Source organism: Mytilus trossulus, chromosome 2 (genome assembly GCF_036588685.1).
Source record: "Mytilus trossulus isolate FHL-02 chromosome 2, PNRI_Mtr1.1.1.hap1, whole genome shotgun sequence".
Taxonomy (NCBI): Eukaryota; Metazoa; Mollusca; class Bivalvia; order Mytilida; family Mytilidae; genus Mytilus; species Mytilus trossulus.
The window spans coordinates 41670175-41689484 of NC_086374.1; the positions used below are offsets into that span (position 1 = coordinate 41670175).

The window sequence follows — 19310 nt, forward strand, 5'->3', positions numbered from 1 at the left end:
TCTGTTTTCCCAGATGAGTCATGTGGTGTGTGTTTTGCCTAATTATTTGGTAATTCCTTTGAGTATTTTGCCAATGGTCAGGTCATGTGATGATTTTTCTGCCTAATAGTTTGGTAATTCCTCTTATCCTTGTTATCATGGTTATATTGTATACTATTATTACTGTATTACTTGTAAAATATATTCTTTTTGGCACTGCTTAATAAGTTGTAATGTTAAGAGTGACAGTAAGACAATTGTTTTGTTTATAAAGAACCTCCCTAGTTTGTTCTTTGCCAAGAATGCTGAAAATTCAGGGATTTGTAAATGGTGTCATGTAGCTATAGTAATGCTTTTGTTATAATACTAATATCTGTAAAGGTACATTAATACAGGCTTGTCCAAATTCTGGTTGTTTTTATTAAAAGACAAGATATTAATGCTGTGCTAGGCATGTCTTTTCCCCTGTTTTATTTGTAACCTAAGCATTGGGACATAGTATTTAGCATGTGAGGTAATTGTCCATCTGTACTACTGTATCTTCAAACCACATTTCATCTTTACTAAATGAACACAGCCAAATTTGAGGACACTTTTACTTTGATTTCTGTATAAGTTTCATGTAAATATTTTGTAATTAGAATAGAGATGTGTCTTGATGAGAATGGACTTATATCACATGTTTTTATTTGTAACATAGTTGTGCATTATGTCTAGGTGTGTTCAACTTTAATCTTAACTGACTAGGATGACACTTTTCCTGCTGATGGTCCTTTCCCAGGCACTCTAGATGGTCCTTTCCAGACACTCTGGCTGGTCCTTTCCAGGCACTCTATTTGGTCCTTTCCAGGCATTCTAGCTGGTCCTTTCCAGACACTCTAGTTGGTCCTTTCCAAGGCACTCTAGTTGGTCCTTTCCATGCACTCTAGATGGTCCTTTACCAGGCACTCTAGCTGGTCTTTTCGAACCATGACACTTTTCCTGCTGATGGTCCTTTCCCAGGCACTCTAGTTGGTCCTTTCCAGGCACTCTAGCTGGTCCTTTCCAGGCACTCTAGATGGTAATTTCCCAAGCACTCTAGTTGGTCCTTTCCTGACACTCTAGATGGTCCTTTCCCAGGCACTTTTGCTGGTTCTTTCCCAGGCACTCTTGTTGGTCCTTTCCAGACACTCTGGCTGGTCCTTTCACAGGCACTCTAGATGATCCTTTCCCAGACACTCTAGCTGGTCCGTTCCAGACACTCTAGTTGGTCTGTTCCCAGGCACTTAAGGTGGTCCTTTCCCAGGCACTCTAGTTGGTCTTTTCCAGGCACCCTAGATGGTCCTTTCCCAGGCACTCTAGCTGTTCCGTTCCAGACACTCTGGATGGTCCTTTCCCAGGCACTCTAGCTGGTCCTTTCCAGACACTCTAGCTGGTCCTTTCCAGACACTCTAGTTGGTCCTTTCCAAGGCACTCTAGTTGGTCCGTTCCAAGCACTCTAGCTGGTCCTTTCCATGCACTCTAGATGGTCCTTTACCAGGCACTCTAGCTGGTCTTTTCGAACCACTCTAGATAGTCCTTTCCAGGCACTCTAGCTGGTCTTTTCGAACCACTCTAGCTGGTCCATTCCCAGGCACTCTAGCTGGTCCTTTCTCAGGCACTCTAGTTGGTCCTTTCCAGGCACTCTAGCTGGTCCTTTCCAGGCACTCTAGATGGTCCTTTCCCAGGCACTCTAGCTGGTCCTTTCCAGACACTCTAGATAGTCCTTTCCAGGCACTCTAGAAGGTCCTTTCCCAGGGACTCTAGCTGGTCCTATCAGGCACTCTTGATGGTCCTTTCCCAGGCACTTTAGCTGGTTCTTTCTTGGCACTCTGGCTTCCTCCACCAATCAAAACTGGCTGCAATGATGTAGCCACAAGTGCCAAAAGTAGCATTAACATAAACTCTCAATCAAACATCATATCTATAGATCTATTTTTATGCCTGTATTTTACTGAGATGATATAATGTAAAGTTAGAGGTGTATTTGTTAGCCCTCAGCTTTTATTTATCGCCTTCCTTCTGCAAGGGAAGAATCAGCTTGATAAGAAGGATATGGTCAAATAGCAAGTGAATAACTTTAAAAGATAACCTTGACTTTCAGGAGTAAGAAGCTCCCTCGAATGAAAGTAATATGGATTTTTTTTTCTTTCTATTATTACAAAAGAGAGAAAAACTTAGAGAAAACAAAATAAATCAATTTTAAACTGCTCTGTATGTGGATATTGTGGCGTTATAAAGAGCTTTATTATAAATGAGCAGTTGTCATGATTTTAAAACCAACTTATATTTTATAGAATTAATTTATGAACATATTGCATGCTTTGTTACTATTAAGTATTAGAATTGATTTAAATTAATTCGGCACAGGAAGTTTTACATCTGTCTTTATACCACCCTGAAGGGTGTGTATCCTCCTGTTGTACAGAGGTGATACTCTATTTTGCTAAACGATCTCATCAAGTTTTGATTTTGTGAATTTAACCATCCAACTTTTCACTTTTTTCAGTACTTCTGTAAAAAAAAAGAAGCTCTGCATAATGTGTGAAAATGACTTTTATTGTTGTTGTTAAATAATTAAAGCGTTCACAGAAAGTTAGATGTATTTTTTTTGTAATTAATCCAACATGACCTAACAACAACCTATCACCTTGACAAACAAATTAATGTATTTTTCACTCTATTTTTTTAACTCAGTGCCTCTGGCTATAATGATGTATTAAAGTTACATGTATTTTACAGAGAACAACAAAAATTAAGAAAAATGATGCAAGTGTTTTCACCTTAAAATTGTTTTATATTTTTCATGCCAGGGCTTTTATAGCTTACTTTACAGTATTAGTTTTTATCATTGTTGATGGCCGTACAGTGCCCTAAAGATGTTTACATTTGTCTGTTGCTTTTAGTAGTTATATATAGTTGTCTCACTGGCAATCATAACACATATTTCCTTATTTTTAGTAAAGGTACATTATAATATTACTATGGGAATAAGAAAAAATCATGAACACTTTTTTTCTCCTGTTTTGTCAGCCCTCTTAGCAAATGTTTTGCTTGTATTTGAATGATAGTTATATGATATAAACAGAAAGATTGAAATCTTCCTTGATTACTGATAAAATCAGTCATAATGTTTAAAGGTAACTTTTTTTTGTATGCTAATCATCAGTAAAATAGTACACCTTAAGTTGTAAAATATGATGGTCTTGATGACCTTGGTAATTGTCAGTGTGGCTCCTTTGTGTCTTTGTAAGATATGTTGGAGGCCAATCCCATCACATTTTTTATAAAGGGTACTTTACTACAAATGCCCTCAGAAAATATTTGAAGTAGTTCAAGTGCAAAGATTTCATTCCAGTTAATTAAAGATGGGACATCAACATAGAGGTTTTACAGTGCGTCTGCTCAATGGAAATCATTACCTATAGGACCAATGTTTACAGGAATTAAATTGTAGGGTGTTACATTGAAAGAAAAAAAATACACTGTCAAAAGTTTTATTGTTATTTTTGTCAAAAATTAAAGTAGACCTGATAATTGTAAAAGGATACCTATTGCCTTAACTCTTAAATTACAATAACTATTATCATGCTTTACCTTTAATTAAATGTATTTATAAAAGAATCAAACAGACGAAACAAAATTTAATAATGGATAAAAAATTGTGAAGTTAAGAGAAAACTTGAGCGCTTATAGATGATTGATAGACTAAGCAATTTGAAAAGGGAGATAATTACAGTAGAACCAATCTGTCAAGTGGGATGATTACGGGAAAACGACCACCCTGGATGTTCTTTGATAATGTTCAGAATGTCTGCATTTGAAACTTTTGCTACTTAAAAGATGTTATTATCTGTAAAACATGATAGATATCAAACTATTTAAGCATTGCCATTCATTTAGTAGTAAGTTTATGTGAATTAAATCAAATGCTGAAATGGTCAAAAATAGGAAGCTTTTAGGAGAGGTCAAGTAAAATTCTGTTCATTTCAAATGACCAGCATAAAGGGCAAGAAATTTTTCTACCACTGGAAAAGAAGGGTATGTTGCAGAGCGGTAGAATTTTTGTGAGCAACACAGTCCGTGATGATTATTATTATTATACAGTATTTATAACAGCGCATTATATAAAACTAAAATTACTCTAAGCGCTTATGACATAACATAACTACTTCAGGCAAACTGTAGTCTTTTAAAATCTCCATGCTACTTTCCTGGCTGCATAATTAAACAAATAATACAACGAAACAAACTTCCATGCCAGGATCCATATCCCTCACACAGAGGAACTGGGTTAAATGCTCTACTAGCGGTACTTTTGAGTCTTGGTTGTAAGAAAATTTGAATCAAATTGTAATCAGTAATATTTTCCTGAATTTATCCAAATTGTAAAATTTGGGAAAATAAGCCATTTGCCCAAAACATTTCAATTTGATAAGAGTATTTATGAAAATGAGGAAAAATATGTGCCGTTAGGACAGTCACACTTCAACACATTTTTTTTTAAACCTATTTTGTATAGAAAATGATTAGTATGCAAATATGTTTATAGTTTTTTTTTGTTTTTTTTTCTGGACATAGCCATAATGGATGAAAAATGTCAAAGGAAAAAGAAAAAAACTATTTGGTATTAAATATACACAAACTTCCTCCAGGCATCTTATAGATACATATTTATTTGAGTTTATGGCAGGAATGTCATGAATTATGAACTATTACTTATGTATCATTAAACCACAAAAATTTATACCCATTGTATATTACAATAAAAGTTTCTTACTTTTTAGAATGGCACAAATTTAGTTATGGTTTCCTATTGTTTGATTGAATGGTTTTGTTTCCATTCAAAAGTATTATTTTGTGATTTTTCCTCTTAATATAAGTCCCTTACCGGAAAAGTGGACAGTCACTTCAGGTTTGCATTCCATCTGTGGAATGAGCAATGCCCCATAGTCAGCTATAAAGGGCTCCAAAACCACAAATGTAAAACAATTCAAACGAGAAAACAAATGGCGTAATTAATGTACAAAAAAATGAATGAAAAACAAATGTGTAACACAGCAACATACAACAATCACTGAATTACAGACTCCTGACTTGGAACAGGCACATATATAATACAGAAAGAATGTGGCAGGATCCCCCTTCCTACATGGGACAGTGGGGTACAGTGCAACATAAGAACAAACTATAAAATTCAGTTGAAAAAGGCTTTACTTATTACAATAATGTATTTAGATAGGTTTTAATGATAATTTTACTTGTATGTAAAAATAAAATAGCTTACAGAGGCAGATTTAGGGGGGAGAGGCAAGGGGTCCAGGCCCCCCTTTTTAGGAAAAAATTTGGTTGCTTATATAGGAATCATTGAAGCGTGACTGGAGCGGCCCCCTCTAAGGAAGTCAGTGGGCCCTTACTTATGAAAATTTCTAGATCTTCCAATGGCTTATAACACATTTTATCATTGTTTGTTTATTATGCCCCACGTACGATAATAGAGGGGCATTATGTTTTCTGGTCTGTGGCCTTGTTCGTTTGTCCGTCCGTTCATCGTCCACAGTTTAAAGATTTTGGTCAAGATAGTTTTTGATGAAGCTGAAGTCCAATCAACTTGACACTTAGTACACTTGTTGCTTATGATATGATCTTTCTAATTTTAAAGCCAAATTAGACTTTTGACCCCAATTTTACGGTCCTCTGAATATAGAAAATGAAAGTGTGAGTTTCAGGTTAAAGTTTTTGGTCAAGGTTGTTTTTGATGAAGATGAAGTCCAATCCACTTGAAACTTAGTACACTTTTTTACCCAATTTCACTGTCCATGGAACATGGAAAAGGATAGTGCCAGTGGGGCATCCGTGTACTTTGGACACCTTCTTGTTTTTTTCTTGTTGTGAAAACTTTTGCTTAAAATGCTTATATTCTTATGTCATCTACACATTCAGGAAAAATGTGGGAGTGATCTGAACAGCCCAAACAATATATTTATTTTTTACCATGGGTGTATACTCAAAGCGTTTTAAGAACATCATATTAGAATTCTATTTTCATCAATATGTAGGGGCCCCAGTGGCCAAGTGGTCTAGGTAGTTCTACTTTTGTAATCACAAGCCAGTCAACATTGAGGTTATGAGTTCAAACACTGCCCTAGCAGGTGCACTCAACTCCAATCTAAAGTGACTAGGATTATCAGTTTTCCTACCAAAGGTTGGTGGTTTTCTCCATCCAAAATGGCTAAGCAGCTTCTTCCACCAATAAAATTGCTTAAAAGTGGCTTTAAGATAACAATCAATCATCAATAGGTCAGTTCATTATTACTATGGGTGATTGATTGGCAAATGTTATTGTTAGAAATCAGTGTAAGGTGTTCAGGCCGTTTAAGAAGATTCGCCTGACCTTAACATTTCATTTTATAGTTCCTGGATCAATGTTAAATACATCTAGTGAACTTCTATTTACAAGTGCGAGGATGTCAACATACTATTAAGTAATAATTAATGAGGCAGGTGAAACATTTCAGTGTATGCACTCTTGTTTACATCTCTTTTGGTCACAAGGTAACAATCCTAGTAAATAAAATCAGGCTATCATGTTATTTTGCTTAGAGAAAACTTTCAACTATTAATGCTGCTTTGAAAATGGCTTAATCTGACTGTTTGACATATATTGATGTCCAAGACAGATAAACATATGGTGTCTTAAACATGAGAATATTGTATAACCTTTCAACTAGGTTTTAGCCAACTTTTACTATTTTTAAGATGGTGACTGTTTTTTTCATTTAATAATAATTGGTTGGCAGCTGGAATATCTCCTACATTGGAAATATAAGCATATCATTAATTTTATTAAAATTTCAAAAGTATTAAATGATTAACAATGAAACCATTTTGAGATTTAATGTTCTCCCAACTCTTTTTAACATCGGAAATATGAGCATAAGATTACTGAAGTAAAGTTAATAAATGGAGAACAAAATATTTATAGTTCATAATGTTTGAAATTGTTTTTTTTTGTGCTGATGAATTTCATTTATTTTAATATCTGAACTCGGTGCTATTTAAGTTAAATGTCAGACTCAGAAGCAACACTATGTATGTAAACAATACTAGGAACACAGCGGTAGGATTGTTTAACTGGGTTTTCTGAAGGAAAATTCCCAATATTATTTTGTTGAAGTATGGGGTGCTGGATTGCTAACTGCTGCCAACGATGTTGGTGCAATAACTTATGATTAGTTCAACAAAGCTTTCCAAGTTTAATTTGTTGTAATTTTAAACGACAAAATGGAGTTTAAATTTGATTTGGAAGATTTTCACTTTTACCCTGTACAATGTAGCTGTCAAGAATAAGGACATCAGAACATTGTTTTGTCTTAACCTAACATACAATAAGGACAGAAATTTGAAGTTTGCATTTCACTTTTTGGAATAGATGATCCTAAATATTAGCATAATTGTTATGTTCACAGTTGTAAACTAATAAGATGTATAAAACACAAATGTTACATGTTTTGATGTTAGTAAAAGATTGACAATAATGTAACAAAATTCTTTCAAGAGTCAAGCATTTCAAGAGAGTTTTGAATTCATCAGTTTAAAGTGATGAGCTGACAAATTCTTGTTAATCAATGTGATTTGTTTAGTATGATATTTAATCAATCTGTAACTTGGAGAATCAGCTTTTTATTAATTAAGAGTTTAACCTTGTGCTTACTCATGGAACATGGAAACCAAATGATAAATAACATATTTCAAGGATTCTCCTGCTCACTAATGAGATAATTCAGATTTCTTAATTTTCACGACATGGGTGGCAGACATAAATCCAAGCAATGAAAAATATCCCTAAAATATGTGTAAGTGATCTGAATCTTTACAGATTACTTGCAAGTATTGGTGGCTGACAGTATCTTTATTTTGAGACTGGATAAATTTCAGACATCATGCTTACCTTAATTCAGTTTGGTGTTGTCTGTTTCATTGTTCATGTATATTCTTTCCTGTACTTTACTTGTTGTACAACTCTAGAAACATTGTCTTGTTATGATCATTTGCATTAAAGAGTTATCCATTCCCCTTATTGATCATAAAATATAAAGATTTTTTTGTGGTTTCCAAATGATAATTAGGGTACTGTTTAAACCAATCTTTTTAGATTTTTACACATAGTTATGAAACATTAACTACAGGTCACATTCAATTTGAAATTCAGTACATGATTTGTTGGTTTTTTTTCTGCCTTCATAGTCATCTGTGATCATTTATTTAGTTCTGTCTGAATTTTGACGTCAAAATTTTTAAAATTGTGATGTGAAATTATGATGCAATATCTTATTAATTTAGAATTGTGCAGGAATTCATTGTACATTACTTTGTTTGAAAAGGAACTAAGCTTCATAATTTCTTTGTTAATCAGTAAAAAAGTTTAGAACCAAAAACTCCTGTAGAGATCAGTAGTGTAGAATATAACCCCTGAACATGTTACTGCATAATTTTATGTCCTGGGTTACATTTTTAAGTGTACTTTGTCCCTTGATATTCTATTTAATAGTCTCAGTAAAAAAAGTTTTATAGCTTGCTAGCTATTTGAAGCTATTAAGCTTTAAAATTTTATCACTTATTATGTAATAAAAGTCACACCTGTTTTATTATTTTTGCCATAAATTCTGATATTTTGATGATATTTGTATAACAAATGTAAGGAAAATTGGTGTAGTGGTTAGTGCATCGGACTACTATCACAAAGGTTCCTGGTTTGATTCCCGTTTGGGATGAAAATTTCATGAACTCAATTTTCCGCTCTCCCTTGACACCATTCGCGAGTATGGTCTTGAGGAAATGATGATAGTCCGTCAGACGGGGACGATAAATGGCTGACCCGTGTTAAGAGAGAGCCATATCTCTTGCACGTTAAAGACACCCTTGTAGATTTCGAAAAAGAGTAGGCTAATGCCGCTACAAGGCAGCACTCGCACCCGCAAAGTGGAAAGGGATTAATATAAGTTGCAAAACTTGTTTCCCAATCCACTATAAATAAATATGTTTAAACTAAAACTAAAAGGAAAATTTAAAAGATTTCCTTTGCTGTCAAATTTTTGGTTGTGAAAAATCTGTCTTTCATTTACTAACAATAGAAAATTTTCGTCGTATATTGCTATCACGTTGGCGTCGTCCTCTGTGTCGTCGTCGTCCGAATACTTTTAGTTTTCGCACTCTAACTTTAGTAAAAGTGAATAGAAATCTATGAAATTTTAACACAAGGTTTATGACCATAAAAGGAAGGTTGGTATTGATTTTGGGAGTTTTGGTCCCAACATTTTAGGAATTAGGGGCCAAAAAGGGCCCAAATAAGCATTTTCTTGGTTTTCGCACTATAACTTTAGTTTAAGTTAATAGAAATCTATGAAATTTTGACACAAGGTTTATGACCACAAAAGAAAGGTTGGGATTGATTTTGGGAGTTTTGGTTTCAACAGTTTAGGAATTAGGGGCCAAAAAAGGGTCCAAATAAGCATTATTCTTGGTTTTTGCACAATAACTTTAGGTTAAGTAAATAGAAATCAATGAAATTTAAACACAATGTTTATGACCACAAAAGGAAGATTGGTATTGATTTTGGGAGTTTAGGTCCCAACAGTTTAGGAATTAGGGGCCAAAAAGGGACCCAAATAAGCATTTTTCTTGGTTTTCGCACCATAATGTTAGTATAAGTAAATAGAAATCTATGAAATTTAAACTCAAGGTTTATGACCATAAAAGGAAGGTTGGTATTGATTTTGGGAGTTTTGGTCCCAACAGTTTAGGAAAAAGGGGCCCAAAGGGTCCAAAATTAAACTTTGTTTGATTTCATCAAAATTGAATAATTGGGGTTCTTTGATATGCCGAATCTAACTGTGTATGTAGATTCTTAACTTTTGGTCATGTTTTCAAATTGGTCTACATTAAGGTCCAAAGGGTCCAAAATTAAACTTAGTTTGATTTTGACAAAAAATGAATCGGTTGGGTTCTTTGATATGTTGAATCTAAAAATGTACTTAGATTCATGATTATGGGCCCAGTTTTCAAGTTGTTCCAAATCTGGGTCCAAAATTAAACTTTATTTGATTTCATCAAAACTTGAATAAATGGGGTTCTTTGATATGCCAAATCTGACTGTGTATTTAGATTCTTCATTTTTGGTCCCGTTTTCAAATTGGCCTACATTAAGGTCCAAAGGGTCCAAAATTAAACTAAGTTTGATTTTATCAAAAATTAAATTCTTGGGCCTCTTTGATATGGTGAATCTAAACATGTACTTAGATTTTTGATTATGGGCCCAGTTTTCAAGTTGGTCCAAATCAGGATCTAAAATTATTAGGGCCCCGACTAAAAGTCGGGTCGCCCTATAGTGATCAGTCTGTCCGTCCGTCCGTCTGTCCGTCCGTCCGTCTGTCCGTCCGTCTGTCCGTCCGTCCGTAACACTTTCGTGTCCGCTTTATATCTAGAGAACCATTATGATTTCATACTTAATACTTAACATGATTATCAACCAACACCAGAGGGTGTGTCATGTTGTATGTACAACTTTCTAGGTCAAAGGTCAAAGTCAAAAACTTTGGTTTTAGTTGACAACCCCATGTCCTGTGGTGAAGATCGTGTCCGCTCCATATCTAGATAACCATTATGATTTCAAATATTATACTTGACATCCATTTTAACCAACACCAGAGGGTGTGTCATGATGTATGTACAACTTCCTAGGTCAAAGGTCAAGGTCAAAAACTTTGGCTTAGAGTTGACAACCCCGTGTCCTGTGGTGAAGATCTTGTCTGCTCCATATCTAGATAACCGTTATGATTTCAAAGTTTATACTTGACATCCATTTTAACCACCACCAGAGGGCGTGTCATGATGTATGTACAACTTCTTAGGTCAAAGGTCAACATCAAAAAAACTTTGGTTTCAGTTGACAATCCTGTGTCCTGTGTTGAAGATTGTGTCCGCTCTATATCTTGAGAACCATTATGATTTCAAATATTATACTTGACATCCATTTTAACCAACACCAGAGGGTGTGTCATGATGTATGTACCACTTCCTAAGTCAAAGGTCTGTCTGTCTGTTGGTCTGTCCATCGCTAACAAATTTGATCCACACTATATTTTGAGTGGACAGCTGTTATTATTTCATACTTTATACCTGACAAACATTTTCAACTTAACATATATATAAACCAACACCAGAGAATGTGTCATAATGTATGCATCCTAGGTCTAAGGTCAGTCTGTCAGTCTGTCCATCCGTTCGTTGTTCTTAACAAATTGTGTCCGCTCTACCTCTCGAGAACCGTTAATATTTCATACTTTATACTTGGTGGGTCATAATATATTTATATACCCAACGTTATTGACAGCGGGGCCCACAGAGATGGCTTTCATCTCAATGATATCTAGGTATATTAAGTATTGTGCAATAGCAAGTCTTTTCAATTGCACAGTATTGTGCAATGGCAAGAAATATCTAATTTCACAATATTGTGAAATAGCAATTTTTTTTTTAATTAGAGTTATCTTTCTTTGTCCAGAATAGTAAGCAAGAAATATCTTATTGCAAGAATTTTTTTTAATTGGAGTTATCTTTCTTTGTCCAGAATCAACTTAAATCTTTTTTATATACAATATACAATGTATATTCACTTTTTACTACCAACTGATAAATTTAAATAATCTTTACCATTCAGCGATAACAAGCAGTTTTTTTACATCTTAATATTTTATGATGTATTTAAATGAGTAGTTATTGTTGCAAACTCCATTAGAATATTTTAATTGAGATTAGTTTTGGAATAAGGGAAAGGGGGATGTGATTAAAAAATTGGGTTAAATTTTTCTCATTTGAAATTTCATAAATAAAAAGAAAATTTCTTCAAACATTTTTTTGAGAGGATTAATATTCAACAGCATAGTGAATTGCTCTAAGAGAAAACAAAAATTTTAAGTTCATTAGAACACATTCATTCTGTGTCAGAAACCTATGCTGTGTCAACTATTAAATCACAATCCAAATTTAGAGCTGAATCCAGCTTGAATGTTGTGTCCATACTTGCCCCAACCGTTCAGGGTTCAACCTCTGTGGCCGTATAAAGCTACGTCCTGCGGAGCATCTGGTTAGATTTTTAGGGCTAATTTTAGATTTCATATATACTTATTCATGTCAATTACTTTCAAAACATTGTTAGTTTGCTGTTGCTTGTGTACTCATTAGAACACAATACAACTGAGGAGGACTAACATAGATTTATTTCTAAAATAATTATAGTAGGTCTATAATAGGTTAATAACAGGCTTAACATTTCAGATACCCCAAAAATTTCAGAATGTGGACCCTGCTGATTATTATCTTTCTAATTGTGGTTAGAAAGATATATGGACCTTCCATTATCAATCTCTAAGTCATTTATGCAATGGCTGAATGTGTCGCTTCTTTTCTTTTCTTTTCTATGCAATGGCTGTGGAATAAGTCTTTCTATTTTGTCCTTATATTGCATTAATGTCTACACAATGACAATTTGTATGCCATTGCAGTACTGAAGGGGGCTTTACATTTTATTTTTCATGAGTTAGTTTCAGATTAATGAACTAGGTTTTATTTTTTTATTTTTACAGATTCCAGGATACTCGAGTGTTAAACTTGTGAAAGGTAATAGTCGTAGAATTGTAAGAAGAATTAATCAATTACCAGAGAAAAGAGAGAAGCTTCTGGATTGGGTAAAACAGAGATATGGAGCTGTTACCTCGTTTGCAGAATTAGATAAAGGGAACCAGATCACACTCCACGTAGGGCCAGGTAATGCTCATTTATTTAGATGTAAGAAGATTTGATATGAGTGCCAATAAGATATCTCTTCATCCAAGTCACAATTTATAAAAGTAAAACAGTATAGGTCAAAGTACGGTCTTCAACATGCAGCCTTTGCACAGAAAAATGGTTTCTTGTAATCTGGACTTGATCATCTTGAATGGACTTTTTCAACATTTTAAATGTAAGGTATTCTGACCCATTCCTATTGGACTGCTATAACTTTTATGAGAACTAGTGGATAATGAGAATAAAATCACCTGTAACAAATGGCATCCTGAACCAACATAAGTAGGGAGTTTCTCACTTGCCACCTTTGAATAACTCAGTATATACAATACAGTTAACTCTTGTTGTCTCGAACTCGGTTGACTCAAAATTTAGGATAAGTTGAAGTTTTCACGTGGTCCCAAACTTTGTTCCATATATATTTTGACTATTTCTAGGATTGTGTTAGTTTATTTAGACACTATATTATATTTTTGTACTTTTAGATAACACAGCAACAAGTGTTTGTGAAGTAAAAGATTCTCAAGCAAAGACAGTTGATGCCATTTATGAAAAGCCAAAACCTTTTGCAGGATGTATGGTTCCTCCAAGGTCAAACATTATGGAAAGGTTTGTTTAAAATTCTGTGCTAAACTTTTTTTTAATTTTCTTCTTATTTTAAAATGAAGGTTTAAAGACACAAGTAAATGAATAAGCCCTTTCTATATATCTTTAAGAGAGGTCTCATAAATAATTATTTGATCATTAGTGTATGTTAAGTTTTACTTCAGAGTTAAGATGAAGGAGAAGATAAAATGAGTTCCTCTCTCATCAAAGCATCGCTATGACCTTATTTTATTCACTGCTTTACTGAAGTTTATGACAGTATGACAATTATGGTTTTAGATGCTTCAGAACTTTTAGTCATGCAGAGCCTACCATTTCAATGAATTTAGAAGATTTTGCCAGCTTTCACTTTTGAAGAAAAATCTGACATAGTGAAAATACTCAGAACGTCAAAATCTCTCTACTTTCCAGTTACCTAAAAAGATATCTTACATCTCTTTATAGGAGTTATTGCACTTAAATGATAATTTTTTACCAATGTTAAAATTTATAGAATGTAATTAACATTTTGAAACTGAAAGTAAAAATTCAGCAGAAAGCAGTGAATTCAATTTGAAATCATTATATGTCATATAGCTGAAATTGCATAATAAACATGTCGATTACAAAGTTGATATCATATAGTTTGATATTTACAATTCATGTATATTTATTGTTACATAATCATATAAATTATTCATATGTGTCTTATATAACGTCAACTTCTTTTCCAAATAAATGAAATTGTTATTTTAAAAGAATTGTTTCTCTGAAATTCACAGTGTTTAAAATAATTTTGTTTGTTTAAGAGTCTAATTATTTGCTTGCATTTACATATAATTGGTAACTATGAGGGCATTTATCTGATTTGAAAATTATAAAAATCTAAATTTATATGAATTGATCACCTTGGTCAAAGGGTGTTCCCAACCTAGGATAAAGGAGGTGATACCAATCATATGTTCTGCCACTGCTGAAAATACAGAATACAAATAAGTATAAAAGTAGATGTCAGTACATGTGATATGTCAGAGAGACAGCAAACCAACAACACTATTAACCAAAGGATATGTGTTCTCATGTTTACATTGCAGACTTGCTTATGTGATAGAACTGGAAAAGGAAGATCAAAATACAGAACAGGTACAAATTGAGGAGGTGGAGCTTGAAATCAAAAGTGGAAGAAGAAGAAAAACACATAGAAATTTTTATCTTGTCCTAAAATCTCCATGGAAGAATGTCACTTGGAGAGTTAAAACCAAAAGATTAGAAGGATATGCTGAAATAGTAGTAAGTACAAGTTTCTGATTAAAAGGTTAGAAGTATATGCTGAAATAGCAGTAAGTACATGTTAGTGTTTTGAGCAGTACAATACTTTACAATTTATAAAAGGGAAAAGCGGGGGTATCATTAATGAGCTTTTGCATATAGTTAAATACTAAAATACAACAGCTGAATTATCAGTTGTCCAATAATTATACCCCTTAGCATGTGCATTCTTGTTTGCTCAGTAGTTAAAAATCAGATCTGTAACTCAACATTTATTTCTATCTTTTTCACTTTTTGAATCCCCCTGATTTTTCATTCTCCAAATTACTGAAAAGGTGCTTTTTGTTGAGGTTTTCTTTTGTATATTTTTGTGTAATCTCATATAAAAGATACTTTCTAATAGATTCAAATATTTTTTATTATTTCATTTTTATACGACCGCAAATTTTGAAAAAATTTTCGTCGTATATTGCTATCACGTTGGCGTCGTCGTCGTCGTCGTCGTCGTCGTCGTCGTCGTCCGAATACTTTTAGTTTTCGCACTCTAACTTTAGTAAAAGTGAATAGAAATCTATGAAATTTTAACACAAGGTTTATGACCATAAAAGGAAGGCTGGTATTGATTTTGGGAGTTTTGGTCCCAACATTTTAGGAATAAGGGGCCAAAAAGGGCCCAAATAAGCATTTTCTTGGTTTTCGCACTATAACTTTAGTTTAAGTTAATAGAAATCTATGAAATTTTGACACAAGGTTTATAACCACAAAATAAAGGTTGGGATTGATTTTGGGAGTTTTATTTTCAACAGTTTAGGAATTAGGGGCCAAAAAAGGGCCCAAATAAGCATTATTCTTGGTTTTCGCACAATAACTTTAGTTAAAGTAAATAGAAATCAATGAAATTTAAACACAATGTTTATGACCACAAAAGGAAGGTTGGTATTGATTTTGGGAGTTTAGGTCCAAACAGTTTAGGAATTAGGGGCCAAAAAGGGACCCAAATAAGCATTTTTCTTGGTTTTCGCACCATAACTTTAGTATAAGTAAATAGAAATCTATGAAATTTAAACACAAGGTTTATGACTATAAAAGGAAGGTTGGTATTGATTTTGGAAGTTTTGGTCCCAACAGGTAAGGAAAAAGGGGCCCAAAGGGTCCAAAATTAAACTTTGTTTGATTTCATCAAAATTGAATAATTGGGGTTCTTTAATAATCCGAATCTAACTGTGTATGTAGATTCTTAATTTTTGGTCCCGTTTTCAAATTGGTCTACATTAAGGTCCAAAGGGTCCAAAATTAAACTTAGTTTGATTTTAACAAAAATTGAAACCTTGGGGTTCTTTGATATGCTGAATCTAAAAATGTACTTAGATTTTTGATTATTGGCCCAGTTTTCAAGTTGGCCCAAATCGGGGTCCAAAATTAAACATTGTTTGATTTCATCAAAAATTGAATAATTGGGGTTCTTTGATATGCCAAATCTAACTGTGTATGTAGATTCTTAATTTTTGGTCCAGTTTTAAAATTGGTCTAAATTAAAGTGCAAAGGGTCCAAAATTAAACTAAGTTTGATTTTAACAAAAATTAAATTCTTGGGCCTCTTTGATATGCTGAATCTAAACATGTACTTAGATTTTTGATTATGGGCCCAGTTTTCAAGTTGGTCCAAATCAGGATCTAAAATTATTATATTAAGTATTGTGCAATAGCAAGTCTTTTCAATTGCACAGTATTGTGCAATGGCAAGAAATATCTAATTTCACAATATTGTGAAATAGCAATTTTTTTTTTAATTAAGAGTTATCTTTCTTTGTCCAGTATAGTAAGCAAGAAATATCTGCAAGAATTTTTTTTAATTGGAGTTATCTTTCTTTGTCCAGAATCAACTTAAATCTTTGTTATATACAATATACAATGTATATTCACTTTTTACTACCAACTGATAAATTTAAATAATCTTTACCATTCAGTGATAACAAGCAGTTTTTTTTACATCATGTATTTAAATGAGTAGTAATTGTTGCAAACTCCATTAGAATATTTTAATTGAAATTAGTTTTGGAATAAGGGAAAGGGGGATGTGAATAAAAAATTCGGTTAAATTTTTCTCATTTGAAATTTCATAAATAAAAAGAAAATTTCTTCAAACATTTTTTTGAGAGGATTAATATTCAACAGCATAGTGAAGAGAAAACAAAAATTTTAAGTTCATTTGAATACATTCATTCTGTGTCAGAAACCTATGCTGTGTCAACTATTTAATCACAATCCAAATTTAGAGCGGAATCCAGCTTGAATGTTGTGTCCATACTTGCCCCAACCGTTCAGGGTTCAACCTCTGCGGTCGTATAAAGCTACGCCCTGCGGAGCATCTGGTTTTGTCTTATAACCAAACGCTTTATATATTTTTTAGTCCAACAGCAAAATAGATATATCAGGAATAAAGATGGATCCTGTTAGTGAGAGGATAGAAGATTTCACAGAAGAAACGGGAGAAAAATTCCTTAAGTGGGTCGAAAAATATGTTGGTCAAGTGGCTATGTATACAGCTATACATTCAGCTAATAAGATAAAAATGGTCATACCAGGTGAGTTTTGATTTATTAACCATGGTTGTATCATATGGGAACAATACAGCAATTTAATAATTAATAATAATTAAATCCAAAAAGTCACTCATATTTTCAATAACATGTTAATTAACTTTTATGACCATTGAGAAACACGTTTCCTTTGATTAATGGTGATAGGTTTGGGAATAGAAGGAATTAACTTAAAACACTTCAAGCATTCATAATAAATGCCAATTGTATATACTAGAGCAAAGGGTAATATATCATGAGGCCACTTTTTTCGCCTGCTGAATTGAAATAAATACTGTTATTGACATCCTTTCCTTTAATGAGTTAGATGACCTATATTCTATATATGTGTATTTTAATTGTAGATACTGATGATGAAGAAAAGATTAAATCTCAGATTTTGAACGACCCTTTTGATGACATACCATTTACAAAGAAAATTTTGAATCGGAATGCACAAACTGAATGTATAAGCCCAGGAGTGATTAAAGTTTCTTTAAGTAAAACTGTATACCAGGTAAGAATGCTTATTTTCAGACAATCCGTAAGTTTTTGTTCAAAAAATATCAAGGTAAAGACAAAAAGTCATAATATCATGTGAACTTGAAAATTATTTAAATAATTAGTATACTTAATAAGGATCAAAAGTAACAAAAGAAGTTGAAAGATGAAAGATGATTATCCTGTTATATTATAGATAATTTTGTCTATAGGAACGGTTCAAATAGAGAACCCAGCAGATTACTTTTAGACATTTAAACAGGAGATTCAGGAAATACCATACTCTTTACTACTGAAGCAATGTTCTCAAAAATTAAATGAATAATAACAAGGAATTAACCACTAAATTTACAATTTTGCAGACTTATGGTTTAGATCTATATCAAATGTCATTGATAAGTCCTACATGCATTGCTACCCAGAATGCATCACATATTATCTGGGAGTCTGCTGTAGGAGAATGTAAAACCAGAAAAACAGTACAGGATGGGCAGACAACTCTTCACAATGCTGTATGTATATTTTAGATGTCACAGAAATATATCTTTAATGTCATCAATAGTTTATGAATGTAGATTAATAGTGATATTTTTGCATGTATAACTATATCACTGCTAATGTATGGAAGAATACAAAAAAAGAGTAGATAATATAAATAAATCTGTAAAAATATATAGTTTATGCCAATAATCATCCAAAACGGAGCTTTTGTTAGCAGTAGCCTTATTAATTATGGTATAAATAAATATGATAAATGATTTTTTGGGTGAAAATGGATAAAATGCAACTAAAACCCTATGTTACTGACTTGATATCTAAATTTTCCAAGGCTTATCACTACCTTTTTTTTACACAAAATATAGTGCATTGATCATAACATTCTATACATCCTATCCATGAACATTTCCAGAAATTTAACTATGTAATATGGGCTCAGATATTCAAGTCACAAAAAGATGTTAAACTTGTTAAGAAAATTACATAACTTTTGAAAGTTGCAGGAATCTAATATTTGTTCTAAAAATATAAATGATGTCATTAATTGTCACTGTTAAAGTCATCTTTAAAATTTGAAGTTATCTACCATTGTCCAGAATTGTAGTTCAATGCTTTATTGACAATACAGTAGACTCCACCTAATCGGATATCGGTTAAACGAATATATCGGCTATTGTAATATTATTTCAAAACACCGAACCATTCCCTATACATTTCAGTCAAAATACATCGGATAATCGAATATCGGTTATTAGAATATATCGGCTAATTGGATAGGAATATTCGGGAAAAATGTGTGAAAACCATGTACAATCGAATATTTTGAAATAATTTCATATTTTTCTTGACAGGAAATGAAGCCGGAAGTTGCGCCATTCTGTTCTGTTTTTGTAGTATTCCTCCACTATCTTGGAGAACCGTTGTTTATACAACGTAATAAGTCCACTACTGTTCTTCAATTTTTGTACTGAAACACCACCTAATCGTCTGGGGAGCTACTTATTATTAAAATAAGATATAGATCCTAGAATTAAA

At 33.0% G+C, this 19310-nt stretch overlaps 1 protein-coding gene across 4 annotated transcripts in view; it reads left to right on the top strand.

The window, feature by feature from the left end:
* The window catches only part of LOC134707271 (transforming growth factor beta receptor type 3-like), a 62372-nt gene that overhangs the window by 30404 nt on the left and 12658 nt on the right, over positions 1–19310 (top strand). For all 4 annotated transcript variants that reach the window (XM_063566898.1, XM_063566895.1, XM_063566896.1 and 1 more), the window contains exons 5-10: positions 12642–12822; positions 13329–13452; positions 14523–14718; positions 17108–17282; positions 17642–17793; positions 18140–18289. In XM_063566898.1, coding sequence (XP_063422968.1) covers positions 12642–12822; positions 13329–13452; positions 14523–14718; positions 17108–17282; positions 17642–17793; positions 18140–18289 — 978 coding nt within the window. The remainder of the gene's footprint in view (positions 1–12641; positions 12823–13328; positions 13453–14522; positions 14719–17107; positions 17283–17641; positions 17794–18139; positions 18290–19310) is intronic.